At 39.3% G+C, this 15,915-nt stretch overlaps 1 protein-coding gene across 1 annotated transcript in view; it reads left to right on the top strand.

Annotated features, from left to right (window-relative positions):
- Positions 1–15,915, top strand: part of LOC126161819 (E3 ubiquitin-protein ligase TRIP12) — a 247,236-nt gene that overhangs the window by 166,558 nt on the left and 64,763 nt on the right. Inside the window, exons 19-22 of the mRNA XM_049917919.1 lie at positions 3,189–3,307; positions 10,099–10,268; positions 10,465–10,659; positions 11,367–11,555. Coding sequence (XP_049773876.1) covers positions 3,189–3,307; positions 10,099–10,268; positions 10,465–10,659; positions 11,367–11,555 — 673 coding nt within the window. The remainder of the gene's footprint in view (positions 1–3,188; positions 3,308–10,098; positions 10,269–10,464; positions 10,660–11,366; positions 11,556–15,915) is intronic.

Below are 15,915 nucleotides of genomic sequence, written 5' to 3'. Positions count from 1 at the left end.
GCACAAGCGTCTGCAAATAGCAAAAATATGTCAAAGGACGTAGGGCAAAGACTGTAATTCTTCGTAACAATAAACTGCTTGCCATGAGCATGACGTCACAACTGTTCACATTAGGTTCGTTTGACCAATTGCCAGCGATCTGTTGCGCATGCGCATTTGACTCGCGTATAAGCAGTACCTTCTCCAGCTACTTGAAGTTTGGCTGTTGGCTGTATCGGTAGTAGCAGCAAGCAGCCAGATGCAAACGAGAAATTTTTTTCTCGCGCGCGCTAGCTGCCAGATTCACGCTTGCACAGAGTTGTCTGAGTTGTAGTGGGGAGGGGGTTAACCTCCACATGACCCGTGTTTACGTAAAGTGAATTCGCTGCTTCTCTTCGTGTACTGCTCCCACGTCAAATGAAAACAATACGGATTTCTGTGGCTGGGAGCTGTCAAGTGAATTAAAATACATTCACATAATTACGGAGGGCAAAAATATATTATTAATTTCAGTTTTCTGATTTTATTTCCAAGTTAGTAGCGGTCAAGCATTAATCGCCTTGCAGAACAGTGAAGTTATTTTTGCAAGTTTGCTAAAGAAATTTGGCTTTATTAATCTTTCCGCCGAGGCGATCATTTTACAGTATTGGCTACTTCCAACTGTTCGCTGAATTTCAAGTGCACGTTATCATCTTCTGCCATATATGGCATTATGCCATAATAAAGAACGAAAAATGAGGTCGTAGAGTACTGGTACTCCAAGAAAATTTACATCCCTAAAACCACACTGAAAAGCTTAATATCAGATGGAACCTACTTCATTGTGAATCTGGAAAAAGCCAATTTGCACATCAAGCCGAATTATGCATTTTAGTATGGTTTACGAAATTCCGATGCTCTTGGAGTATCCTCTGATGCACTGTTTCTTTTATGGTGTAGTGCTTTATACGCACGAACATACGGGCTTCCTACAACACTGCAGTTGCACACGCACAATTATGCCTGTTTTCTGGTGCTCTCTGGCAACTGGTAAATCGAACCTATTTCTAACAGTCTCCGAATAGTATTGCGAACGGTGGTTAGAAAAGCGTTACTTTCAAAGTAAATTTCTTTTTACGCAAGATGAATTATGTTACGTGTGAGAAAGTAGGATGGATATCTAAATCACAGAGCGTTCGAAACAGAACAGTTTGAGGACCAGCCACTTACAAGAATTTCGAGCCGAGACATTTATGTCATAATTTTAAATTTACTGGCACATTTGTGTGATGTATCTTAAAGTATAACACACGCAAAAAAATATCAACATTACATGTGAAAGCTTAGCTTCTGTTGTAGCGTGTTAATCTTAGAGACTAACATTATATGTGAAAGCTTAGCTTTTCTAGAAGATATACGGTGCGGCATACATTAATGTAAACCGTTAACTTTTCCTCATGCGTGTTCGCGCTATGTGACCAGTGATCTTGCTATTGGCTGACTATAACACGTGTCCTATGTTCTGAATAGCCGCTGTCATCGGCTGACGAGATCTCGTGGCTTGAGATATGACTCGCTTACAAAAGGACATCGCAGTCTCGGTTTCAACGCTCCGGAAACTAACGCGCTGTGTTTGGTGCAATTCGAATTTATACTTTTGTAATATGAAAATATGCAGCGTATATGTTGATGCAAATCAAAGGTCTTTCCAAAATTTCTCTCCCTTTTTTTTTTAATTAAAGGTCTCTCCAAAACCTTCTTTGCCCCGTCTTTTCTTTTTGTTCCGGGAAGTTCTATGCGATTGTATAAAACGTTAACCATTCAAAGGATTCATAAGTTTTACAGTTCCGAGGGAAAATCTACGGAAAACCTACTGTCACTTAGCACATAAAAAGTGTATTTTAGCCCGGGAAAAACCATATTTTTTAAACGGGGTATCCGGGAGAAATCCGGGAATAATCCGGGAATTTTTTTTCATTGTCCCTGTATACACCCTGAATAATTAACGCAACAGAGGGTCAATAAACAAATATAAAAAGCTCAAGTAAATAATCTGATTATGAAAAGAAAGTGAGGTGCAAGCCTGGAAGAGAGCATTGTTGCTGTTGACAGTTGATCAATGTTGCTTTGATGGAATTGAATAGCATAAGAACAAAGGTTTTTTTCCCTTTGTCTTAGTAATTACAGCTTAAGCTTAACTGCCAGTATACATTTCTTTAATTTTTATTTACTAACCGGAATGATGTTTGTAACTGACTTGTAAATTTCTTTTGTGAGTTTCATTGATGTCATTTTTTATTGCCTCAAAGCAGATAGTGTGATAGCACAGCAAAATGTGAATTTCCTCCATTACAACAATGCATTTGTATGTCAATTTAAGGAAATTTATGTGGATGATCAGAACAGACCTTCTTGCTTACAACACTTCTATCAAATATATCTTTAATTTATTATTATTATAGGTGCCAAATCCATAATTATAGCATGTATGGCACAGAACCACACTCTTCATCAATACTGAAACAATGCCGTTTGTCTGTTCATAATCCCATAAGCACGTAACATTGAGAATGTATTGTTTGAGCAGTGAAATAAATTTGTGAAATAAAACAAAGAGTGAGGCTGTTAACCATATCAGTGCTCATCTCCTTATAAACTTTGCTCCATTAATCTGTCAGAATTTACCTATGCTTTTTAATACTGATGGAACAGTCCTATATATGCCTATGAAAATTAGCATATGAACTGTGTTGATTTTACATTCTACAGTCAACCAAAATGAGTTCTTTGTTTCTGATGGCAGGTGATCTATTACAACAATTAAATTTATCTGAATACTGTGTAATCTAAGAGGAAGAGAGATATTAATGGAGTTTTAATGCTTGAATAAGTTTGTATCACTTATTCAATAGAAACAGCTTTGTTCCTTTGCATGTTATGATTTGTTCTTTTTATTACTTAATACATGCAAAGTGTAAAATAGCATGCTGGCATTTGAGAATGAACTCACCATGTCTTCGTGTAATGAATGAATGAATGAATGAATGAGTACAGTTAGGATGAAAAACTTGTCCTTGTAGACTTCAGCAAACACTATAATTTTCAAAGCAAGCATTTAAGTGATGCACAGTGCTGTTTTTTCTAATCTGCTACAGTTCAATACTATGTACTGTGTTGTATGATGTAATGTATAATGTTAGCTAATAAACAAAATTTGTGATTTGTTATAGACGTCTAAGTGATGTTCTAAAAAGGAAGCGAACGCCTAAAAGAAATATGACATCAAATAGGAAATCTCGTCAAGATGATAGTTTATCCTCTTCAGTGATGCAGGATTTTTTCTCAAAAGGTAGGCTTCTCAAAATTACCAGATTTACATACCAAGGAAGCTATAAATCTTAAAGTACATATCATTGTGAGCTCTGAAAATAAGAAAATGACTGTGGTACACAACTGTAATTGTTTTAATTAAAAAGTGATGACTTAGTGATTCATTTTGTCATATTTCCCAGAACCAGAACAAAAAGAATGTGTTGTTATTTGCTATTTTTGTACTGTGTTAAGTAAAATTGTTTCTTTATTTAGCAGATTTTGAGTATATGCTTAAATTTTTCTAGATCAAGATGCTACAGTAATATTACATCAACTTTGCTGTGAAAGATGTTGAGAAACTAGTAATACATATACTAGGAAAATAGTTAATTAAAATCAATTTCTTGCCTGTTCTACAGAACTTTTCTTCCATAATTTTATCTTGTGTGAATGTTAGCCTTCTTTTGTAAATATTGTCACTATATTAGATTGCATTTAGATCTAGATGGTAAAGAGGTTATCCAGTAACTAAATATCCGTCTGGTGAGAATGGCATAAATTTTAATTCTTTTGTCTCTTGCCTTGTTCTTTGTTATGAGGATAGGTCTGCTCTGAGAATAGCTTCATGAAAGTGAATACTTCTTTGTGGTGACTAGTTAGTTCTTCCCTCTTTCTGAGAAAGAATGTTGGTTGTTGATTAAATTTATTGTGAATGGAAGTGGTATCAATCATTGTAGTTAATATGTCTGTGGTAAACTGGAATAGGAGTGGATGTATAGTGGCAAACTTAAATCCTCCCCCCCCCCCCCCCCCTTCAGCTCCTGCCATGTAGGCCACCCTGCACGGAATATGAGTGGTGATGGAAAAGTATTGGCCTGCCATATCGACCTGCTTTGCAGGGCAGTTCACTAGCCCCCAACTTTTAGGCTGCCAAGCACAACGGGCATGTTGTGATGTGGTATTATTGCCGTACTACTTCAACTTGCTTTGCATGGCAGCCTATATGGCAGGGGCGGAAAAGGTTCAAAGCCCCCTGGCATGTAGGCTGCCCTTCATGGTGGACGTGTTAAGGTCATACTATTGGGCTGATTTATCAACCTATTTTTGCAGGGGCTACACATGCAGATGGGAACAGCAGGGGAAAGGTTGAGAGAGTAGAGGAGGAGATGGATAGGTATTTAAGTACATGAGGAGATGGATAGGGAGAGGGGCCCACAAGGGGTAGTTTAGGGGAGCTAGGGAGGAGGAGGTGGACAGAGGTTAGGTGGAGGATAGGGAGAAGTGAGGAGGAGGAGATGATCGAGAAAAGGGGACATAGAGGTTGACAGAGATAAGAGACGGGAGGGGATGGGTATATGGAATTGAGGGAGAGGGAGGGAGAGTTGCACAGAGAGGGTCATGGAGGTGATATATACAATATATGTTACGTAAATGTGTGTGCAAAGCTGTATGGAAATGACGTGTACATGTATAGCAGCTTGTATGTGTGCCCTGGATCTTCTCCCAAATTCCTGGATCGATTTCGACCAAATGTGGTTCACAAAAACAAACCTCCAGAGTATCGGCACTGTGGAGTGTATTACCTCCAGTGGGAGGGAAGAGACAGACAAAAATGTGTATTTCCAGCCCCTGCCTTGCATGACAATAGTTTTGTGTGGGAATAGTATTGGCCTACTTTACCAGGCAAGGTACAGTTTTCCAGCCTCCAACATGTAGGCTGCTGTGCATGACATTCGTGTTGTGTTGTTGCTATAGTATTGATCTGCTTTAACAAAACAGCTTGAATGACAGCCTTTATGTCAGAGGCAAAATACAGTTTTCAAACCAATAAAAAACCAATAAAGTATAGGCTGCTTCCATCACAGATGTGTGATGGTAGCAGTATGAGCATGCTTTATCGGCCTGTGTTGCAGCGGTGACATTTATGGGTGGGCACAGCTGGGGGAAGGTTAAGATGGATAGATGAGAAGATGGATGGGGTCTCCCCCCCCCCCCTCCTCCTCCAGCCCCTGGATCAATTTCAACCAAATCTGGCACACAAACAGTAAACTTTCAGAATATCTGCACTGTGGGGTTTTATAACCTCCTAGCTCGAGGCATTTTTTTTATTTTATCTATCCTGCCATACAGGTCGACCTATACAGCAGGCCATGGATTTTCCGAGCAGTAATTCTGTGCTCAATCCAACCATTGGCTTAAAGTTCTTCAGGTAGTATAACCTGTTATGTCCTGGACCACATCCTTGAAGTGCTAGTTGTAACAGGTCGTATTCGTTGGTGTGACGTGTTGCAAATGAACAAACAATACTAGTAGTTGCAACAGGTTGTGTTTGTTGTTGGGACGTGTTGCAACTATAAGTATTGTTTATTTGACTGATTTTCTCTTCCTAAATCCTAAAATCGATTATGATCTTTTGTAGATTACTACTTACCCCAAAAAGCCAGAAAAATTGGAAGTAATATTTTGCTTGTCGGATGATTACCATTCAACCAACTGTAAAACTGTTAAAACATTCCTCTGAAAGTGCATTTAAGTGACATATCAGTGCAATTTATAAATCACTGCTCTGCATGTTATCAGCTTTTACAGTCGTTGCATTGAACAAAATTTCTTTCCTGGCCAGTATAGCCTTCATTTCCTCTTGGCAAGATTTTTGCAGGAAAGTGGGGTCAACTAGAATATTTCCCACACCTTTTGCAGCAACATTCCATTGTTTCCTCTGCTGTATTCCCCTTAGTACAGAGCCATTACAATCTTCTGTTGGCAATGCAGTGAGGATGTTACAAAATACATGATTCAGTAAAAAATGATGTTGCCATAAAGAAAAATAATAAGGTGTAAACAGGCAGACACAAGAAGCTAAAAAATTTTGTTGTTTGAAACACACCCATATTAACACACCATTGTTGACTAGTGAATAATAGCCTAACAGTTTAGAATAGTTTGACCATGTGCAACTGATAAAGACTGATCGGTTAATATTTGCATGGGAGTTGTTTCGTATCAAATTCTACAAACTAATCACGATATCAGGTAGCAATAATGGATACCTAGTGTGTTAAGGTTCTGTATATATTCTTTAAACAGCACAAATGAGGCAGGTACTCCCTTCGTCTGATAAAATAATTATGTTTAACTCATCACAGGTCGCCTCTTAATATCGTCACATGCCAATGTTCTGCACGTGGCACTGAAAGCACAATCCTCACTGCAATTCAATTTGTGGGTACCTGGTGCAGTTGTCTTGTAATCACGGTGCACAATTGAACATTTAAACACATCAACTAGTCGCTCAATTAATGCCATTTTCGTATTTGCTGTAGGTCACGTCCACAGCATTGGGTGACACACACGGCTGTTAAACACTTGTAAATGCGGTCGGCCATCCTTCCAAAATTCGCCCTGTGCACTTAGCAGCCAACAACTCACTTTTTCGGAGTCTCAACACTGACTACCTGGTGCACTGGCCACTTGACTATCTATATTACTTACTGCCACCTGTGTTTGGCAAAGATATATTGTACTCAATATGTAAGGGGCACCTGAACTCCTTAAAAGTTCTTCAGGAGATAATAGCTGCTTAAAATTCATTGGTTTAACTTAGCATTTCTACGTTTGCCAGTCTGTACAAAATAAGTTGTTGTTTTCAAATAATCTTTGTATACTCCTGTTACACCTGCAAATGTACCAGATGTTTTTTGCAGTTTTATGTCAACCTTTTATATATAAACGAAATGGTGGAAAGTCCAGGATGGAATAACAATGTTATGAAATGGGTAGATTGTTACTCACCATATGGAGGAGACATGGAGACGCAGACAGGCGTAATGAAATCACTGCAATACTTTTTCGCTTCAGGTTCAAAAGTGTGTGTGTGTGTGTGTGTGTGTGTGTGTGTGTGTGTGTGTTGAATGCTTATGCGAGCAAAGCAGTTTGGAAACCATGTAGCATCTATATAAAACTTTGTGTGTGGGTGGTTTTTGTTTCTACTTCTGAAGAAGAACTTTTGGCTGAAAGCTAAATATATAGCAGTCTCTTGTGCCTGTCTGCAATTTAATGTCTCCTCTATAAGGTAAGTAGCAATCTGTCCTTACATAATATTGTTCTTACATACAGGACGGTCTTTAAAGCTTGTAAAGGTGCTGCAAGGTAGTTTGTGTTGAGAAATAATAGATAAAAAACATGAGATATATTGCACTGTTGGAGTTAATTAGCACTGAAATCAGCCTCTGAGGCTGTTGTTGTTGTTGTTGTTGTTGTTGTTGTGGTCTTCAGTCCTGAGACTGATTTGATGCAGCTTTCCATGCTACCGTATCCTGTGCAAGACTTCCTCTCCCAGTACCTACTGCAGCCTACATCCTTCTGAATCTGCTTAGTGTATTCATCTCTTGGTCTCCCTCTACGGTTTTTACCCTCCACGCTGCCGTCCAGTAGTAAATTGGTTATCCCTTGATGCCTCGGAACATGTCCTACCAACCGATCCCTTCTTCTAGTCAAGTTGTGCCACAAACTCCTCTTCTCCCCAATTCTATTCAATACCTCCTCATTAGTTACGTGATCTATCCATCTAATCTTCAGCATTCTTCTGTAGCACCACATTTCAAAAGCTTCTATTCTCTTCTTGTCTAAACTATTTATTGTGCATGTTTCACTTCCATACATGGCTACACTCCATACAAATACTTTCAGAAAAGACTTCCTGACACTTAAATCTATACTTGATGTTAACAAATTTCTCTTCTAAAGAAGTGCTTTCCTTGCCATTGCCAGTCTACATTTTATGTCCTCTCTACTTCGACCATCATCAGTTATTTTGCTCCCCAAATAGCCAAACTACGTTACTACTTTAAGTGTCTCATTTCCTAATCTAATTCCCTCAGCATCGCCAGACTTAGACTACATTCCATTACCCTCGTTTAGCTTTTGTTGATGTTCAGCTTATATCCTCCTTTCAAGACACTGTCCATTCCATTCAACTGCACTTCCAAGTCCTTTGCTGCCTCTGACAGAATTACAGTGTCATTGGCGAACCTCAAAGTATTTATTTCTTCTCCATTGATTTTAATTCCTATTCCGAATTTTTCTTTTGTTTCCTTCACTGCTTGCTCAATATACAGATTGAATAACATCACGGAGAGGCTACAACCCTGTCTCACTCTCTTCCCAACCACTGCTCCACTTTCATGTCCCTCGACTCTTATAAATGCCATCTGCTTTCTGTACGTATTTTACCCCTGCCACCTTCAGAATTTGAAAGAGAGTATTCCAGTCAACATTGTCTGAAGCTTTCTCTAAGTCTACAAATGTTAGAAATGTAGGTTTGCCTTTCCTTAGTCTTTCTTCTAAGATAAGTTGTAGGGTCAGTATTGCCTCACGTGTTCCACCATTTCTACGGAATCCAAACTGATCTTCCCCGAGGTCGGCTTCTATCAGTTTTTCCATTCGTCTGTAAAGAATTCGCGTTAGTACTTTGCAGCTGTGACTTATTAAACTGATTGTTCGGTAATTTTCACATCTGTCAACACTTGCTTTCTTTGGGATTGGAATTATTATAGTCTTCTTGAAGTCTGAGGGAATTTCGCCTGTCTCATACATCTTGCTCACCAGATGGTAGAGTTTTGTCAGGACTGGCTCTCCCAAGGCTGTCAGTAGTTCTAATGGAATGTTGTCAACTCCTGGGGCATTGTTTCGACTCAGGCCTTTCACTGCTCTGTCAAACTCTTCACGCAGTATTGTATCTCCCATTTCATATTCATCTACATCCTCTTCCATTTCCATAATATTGTCCTCAAGTACATCGCCCTTGTATAGTCCTTCTATACACTCCTTCCACTTTCTGCTTTCCCTTCTTTGCTTAGAACTGTGTTTCCATCTGAGCTCTTGATATTCATGCAAGTGGTTCCCTTATCTCCAAAGGTCTCTCTAATTTTCCTGTAGGCAGTATCTATCTTACTCCTAGTGAGATAAACCTCTACGTCCTTACATTTGTCCTGTAGCCATCCCTGCTTAGCCATTTTGCACTTCCCGTCGATCTCATTTTTGAGATGTTTGTATTCCTTTTTGCCTGCTTCACTTACTGTATTTTTATATTTTCTCCTTTTGTCAATTAAATTCAGTATCTCTTCTGTTACCCAAGGATTTCTACTAGCCCTCGTCTTTTTACCTACTTGATCCTCTGCTGCCTTCACTATTTCATTCCTCAAAGCTACCCATTCTTCTTCTACTGTATTTTTTCCCCCATTCCTGTCAATTGGTCCCTTACGCTCTCCCTGAAACTCTGTGCAACCTCTGGTTCTTTCAGTTTATCCAGGCCCCATCTCCTTAAATTGCCACCTTTTTGCAGTTTCTTCAGTTTTAATATACAGTTCATAACCAATAGAGTGTGGTCAGAGTCAACATCTGCGCCTGGAAATGTCTTACAATGGGCTGTTGTGCACGCAAATTCAAGCAGACAGACAGAGGCAGTGTTGCCAAACATTTTTTTTTTTTTTTCCCAGTTCCGAAAACCAAACAAGAGTGTGATACAAAAATTGGACATAGGACGCTAATAAGAATCGAACCCGAGCCAGTGGCTGAACAATCTCATGCACTATCATCTATGCTATAAAAATGTCTGACACTTAATTGTACCTGGCAGCTGCTTGAATTTGCGCTCATATCAATTTTTTTTTCCTTTACAATTATTTCGCAGAACAATCCCCTGCAATAGCTTTACAAGCTTTTCAGATTATTTTGACAATCTTGTATAAATGAAACATTCAATAATATTGTTAGTTTGAAATGCATAAATTTTGTGAATGTTATTTCACTCACATTGCATGTGTACAGCGACTTCACTGGGCAGCTCTGGAAGGTCCACACCAACAGGTACAGCCCGTTCCCGCTTTGCAGGAGCAACTTCTAAAACAACAAGCTTTTTAGCAAGTCTTAATCCTGCTCGATGGGGTCGCAATGCAAATTCTAGTAGCTCCGGAACCTCAGAGAGGCACTTTCATAAGGTAAGTATTTTGTTCTCCTCCTTCACAGTTTGTCAAGTCTGAAAATGAATGACACAGTAACTAGGCTAGTCTTGTGGTATCATCAGCATCTTGTCTGCCATTTACTTCTCTGAATGAGCATTGTCAAAAGTTTATAATACAATTATTATGAAAATATCAAAGTTTGGTTGAGAATGTTACATATTCATTTTCACAGGAATCTTCCATCACAAAGTCGCCAAGTAATCCTAATCTTTCTGCTGGTAATAAGGAAAAAGCTCGTACATGGATAAGAGAACAGGCTCAGCATTTCATTCAAATTTATTCAGGCCATGAAGTCAGTGGGCCAGCACATCCAGCAATGAATGTTCTTGCTAGACTTACTCAAGCCATCACAAAACTTCAGTCACAGGTATTATCAAAAACTTTTTATTGTGTGTGTGTGTGTGTGTGTGTGTGTGTTGATGAAGTTTGTGCTCAGACCACCTAGCAGTAGAATGTCTGCAAGTCTGTCCTGCTGCACTCTATATTCACACCGAGTGCGTATTAATTGTACCAGCCAGCTCAAATAATCATAGGCTCCACAATGTGTATGAGCACAGCTACACATAGATGCATACAAACTGCTATTATTGCACTAATCATGGTTACAGTCTATATACGGCAATAGTTTCTCCACTAAAGTTTTCAGTTTACTTAAGCACATAATATTATTTGGTTTGAAATAAATTCGTATTATGCTGGTTTATTATAGTCTAACCACATCCTGTCAATTTCTTAAAGAAGTAACCTTTCCATAAGCTGTGCGGAATTAGTTACATAAATTTCAGTCAGAGTTTGCAGTAAAATCTAGATTTCACTCTGTGGTCAGAATGAAGGCAATACCTTTATGCTACTTAAACAGAAACTTGCTGTTCGATTAAAATTATAACTTTTTTGTTGTCATGACACATTTTCATTGTCTACAAATCCATGCAATTGTCTTTCTTACCGAGGATTAAAATTTGCTGTTAACACTTTCCTTACTACTGCCTGGCATTCTTTTACCTCCCACTTTTCAATTGTCACTCTTGTGTTGTAACATTTTATGTAATATTACTGGAATATTTGTTTTTGCAGCCTACTGAAAGCTTGGGTGCGCTTCAAGAGCTGCGAAGTATTGTCATAGAATCTGATATCTCTCCATTTGAAGTAAACCACAGTGGTCTTATCAGAGCTCTCCTGCAGTACTTGACTAAGGAGGACAGCCCAGTGGATTCAAGGGAGCAACGACTGCGAACATTTCTGCATGTTTTTGCAGGGTGCCCAGTAAGTATAATCTAGAATAGATTAATGTGTCTAATTTTTGTGTATCAGGCTACAATTTTTTCTTAAACTAATGTAGCATACACTAGCACACGTTACTATCATGTATTTAAATTTTGGCATTTAGTATGTTGATAGCAGTACTTTATTGTAACTGTCAGACTTAAAATGCTCTTTCATATTTGTATTGTTTATTTAGTTGTATGTGGACCTTTGTGATTTATGTACGGGCCAGTCACATTAATGGGACCACCACCCATGTTCAACATCGACATGCTATAACCATTTACAAATGACAGGTGGCAGCACTATCAGTGGAGTGTATGTAAAGCATGGTGGGATGTGGACAACAGTGCATTTGTCATAGTGTGGAAATGGAGCGATTTATCTGATGTCCAAAAGGGCGTGATTATTGGCTATTGGGTCAAGGGTAGATGCATTTCTGAAATGACTAATTTGTACACTGTTCACTTGCAACACTGGTTAAATTATACTGTGTGTGGCAAAATGATGCTATCCAAAACCAGTGCCGAGGCAACTTTGGTGCACCACGTACCATAGATGATACGGGTGAAAGACGACTACAGAGATGTGTATGAGCAAATAGACATGCAAGCAGTTGACTGCCCAGATTAACCAAGGGGCTACCAGCAGTCTTTCCTCATCAACCATTCAGTGAACTTTGCTGTGTATGGGCCTCCACAGCAGATCCTTGGTTCACACACCCTTTTTGATTGCTGTTCGTCAGTGACAAAGGCTGGAATTAGTGTGCCAATACCGCAACTGGACATCCACTGAGTGGTGACAGTTCGCCTTTCCAGATGAATCGTGTTTTATGCTCATATCAGGCGGATGGCTCTTACTGCAGGGGTCACCCACTCCTAGGCTGGACACCCTTCTGTTTCGTCAGGATGGAGGCCAAGTGTGTAGGTTCCTTAAATGGCATACACATGGAAATAAAATATTTGTAATGATTCTTATTCTAACTATCCCTATACAGCAAAGATATTGTAGGGAGGTATGGCTGTCTGAGTAGGCTAATGGAAAATTTTGAGCTGATGGATAAAGATGTATGTAGTTGCATTCTCCCAGTATTGTGTTAATTAAATGTTATAATATGCAGAAGTCGCAAGTCTCCTATCGAGCTACTTGTTAATCTCAACCTCCCAATGAGACAAAGACTTCCATTTTTAAGTGGGCCTTTCAATGGGGAAAGTCAAAATGAAGAGAGAATAGTCATTGTAGCAGCACTGGCACTGCTGTACATCATTGGGGAGAATGTAAATATTAAGCCGTACACTAAAACTCAAAGGAATTAACATTTATTCAATGTTCCAGAACTGCTACAACATTCTTAACACACACGCATCCATACCTACACACGTTTCTGGGTATACAATTTCTGGTGCAGTTAAATGGTAATTACTTCACCTCTGAACAATTCACATTCTCTCTCTCCCCAACCGCTATATAAAGAACCTATGCTGTGATGTCGGAATACATCTTGTTGCAATGTTTTTCACGATGGCCAGTGGCTTCACAAAGCCAGAGTGGAATCTGCTGGAATCAGAAACAGACTCAGGGCTGCTGAAGATTGCTGCGCCAGTCCTGAGCATACGTTGGTGGGTTGCCCACCTGTTGGTTCGCTAGTGCTTCCCATGGGCTGGTCTGCTACAGATGAGGCCATGACCTGTGTGTGTGTGTGTGTGTGTGTGTGTGTGTGTGTGTGTAATTTACACAATACCCTTGACTATTCTATCCCTTCCAGGTCACTGTTTGTGTTGTCCCATCAGTTGGACCACGATATATGATGCTTTGATGTTGGGTTGAATGCGGACCCTGGCTAGCTGGTTCTGTAGGCAATCAAACCCAAGTGATGCTGAAGTTTCAGAGCAGTTTGTGCTGTGACTTGGAACAGTGTTGGTAGACTTGTGGATGACCCATCAGTGGTGGCTTCAGTACTGGATGATGGTTCGTAGTCATCTGTGGCTACAGATAGGTGGTTATCACATTAGGCAATAAGAGTATGATCAAGACTGGAACAATCTTGCACAAGACATTACAATATAATAATCAGAGAATAAAGTGCGAGTGACATGAATACCGTCGATCCTGTTGGTCGACTGACTCTAGGCTAGTGGGGTGCAGTAGTTATGGTCTTTAGTTCTGTTGTATTGGCGTAATCAGTTTATTTTACTATCATAACTGCTTTCTCAAACCCCTGATACATCTACATCTTCAGCTACATGACTATTCGGCAATTTATTCAGAAGTGCCTGGCAGAGGGTTCTTCGAACCACCTTCAGACTATTTCTCTACCATTCCATTAATTTCTCTTATTTCTTTATAATGATCATTTCTCCCTAGGTAGGTTGATGACAATAAAAGATTTCATCATTCAGAGGATAAAGTTGGTGATTGAAATTTAATGAAAAGATCTCACTGCAATGAAAAAAGTTTTTTAATGATTGCCATCCCTAGTCGCATATCATATCTATGAATCACTCTCCCCATTTCTTGGTAATACAAAACAAACTGCCCTGCCGTGAACTTCTTCAGTGTCCTCTGTCATTCCCATCGTAAGTATCCCATACAACACAGCAGTACTGTAGTGGAGGACAAAAAACAGTTGTGTAAGTAGTCTCTTTAGTACACCTGTTGCATCTTCTAAGTGTTCTACCTGTAAAACATAGTCTTCGATTTGCCTTCCCCACCATGTTATCTATGTGACTGTTCCAATTTAAATTGTTCATAATTGTAATTCTTAAGTATTTAATTGATTTGATTCGGTAGCCTTCAAATTTGTGTGATTCATGATGTAATTGAAATTTAACGGATTTCCTGTGTGCTCATGGCATGCGAACTCTCACTATTCCTTATTTAGCAACAATATTACCACTTTTGACACCGTATGGATGCCATGTCTAAGCCATTTTCCAATTGGTTTTTTATCTTCTGATGATGGTAAATCATGTGCAAACGATATGGAGGGGAGGGGGGGGGGCTGCCCAGATTATCTCCTAGATTGTTTATGTGGATAGGGAGAGCATAGGGCCTATAACACCCTTCCTTGGTAAGCTGATTATCACTTTTGTTTTACTGAATGATTTTCCATTGAATACTGTTTACTGTGACCTTTGTGAGAGGAAACCACAGACCCAGTCACACAACTGAAGGGATATTTCAGAGGTATGCAGTTTGATTAGATGTCGTTAGTGATGAACAGTGCCCCAAAAGCCACCTGGGAATCTAGAAATATGGAATCAACGTTTGAGATCCCCTGTCGATAGCACTCATTACTACTTGTGAGTAATTTACAAGAATGGTATTTTCTGAATCCATGCTGACTGTGTTTCAATAGACCATTTTCTTACAGGTAATTCAAGTGTACAAACACAGTATATGTTCCAAAATCCTACTGCAAATAGATGTTGGTGATATGGGTCTGTAATTCAGCAGATTACTCCAATTTCCATTCTTGAGTGTTTGTGTGGCCTTTGCAACTTCTAGGTTTGGTGCAGATCTTTCATTGAATGAGCAGTTGTATAAGATTGCTAAGTAGGAGGCTGTTGTATCAGCATATTTTGGAAGGAACCTTATTGGTATGTGATAAATGCAAAATAGATGTGACTTCTGCCCCAAAATGTGAAACGCGAAATTGTCTGATAGATGCTACTTCATAGCGAATTGTATTCAGAGGAACTATTTTACTAGAGGTAGTTTGAAATAGCTTGATTTCTTGTCAAAATGTAATCTGTCTTAGGTGGCTGATATTGTACATCTGGTGAAGCCCAATTTGGAAAGATAATGTGAGTCAGAACCTATTTGCCAAATGAAAACTGTTCTAATGCCACGGCTTATCAGTGCGCTCAATGCTTTGGTGCCATGCCAATTGTGGGCAGTTGAGTGTCGCATTATGCAATGAACTCTTCAGCCATGGGACCTAGCATTTATACAGAGAAATAAGATTATATGTACGTTAGCTAAAGTTCAAAAGTTAGTATAATATAGACAATTTAAATTGGCAAATTACGTGGCTGATGTTTTGAGTGGTGATTGCGTCGAATACTGCTTGAAATTGGGCCTGAACTACCTCGTTAACAGGTTAACAGTACTCTGCAAACTTCAACAAGCAGTTGCATGGTAGCTGTTCTCGCAAGCTGTGTGTTGCTCGTTGTTTTCTTATTTTGAAATGAGTGAAGATACTAATCCTGGTCCATCACTGATTTCGATTATGCCCTTACAACATCATAAAAGATTGGCAAGCCCAGTGAACAGTGTTAGTCCTGCTTTCGCAGAACATGTGTGTAGACTGCTGTCCGTGACAAGGAGGCAGAGATTGTTTCCCCAAACCATTGCTCTC

Source organism: Schistocerca cancellata, chromosome 2 (assembly GCF_023864275.1).
Source record: "Schistocerca cancellata isolate TAMUIC-IGC-003103 chromosome 2, iqSchCanc2.1, whole genome shotgun sequence".
NCBI classification, from domain to species: Eukaryota; Metazoa; Arthropoda; class Insecta; order Orthoptera; family Acrididae; genus Schistocerca; species Schistocerca cancellata.
Note: the sequence above shows the minus strand (reverse complement) of the source record. Positions and strands in the feature narration are given on the sequence as shown.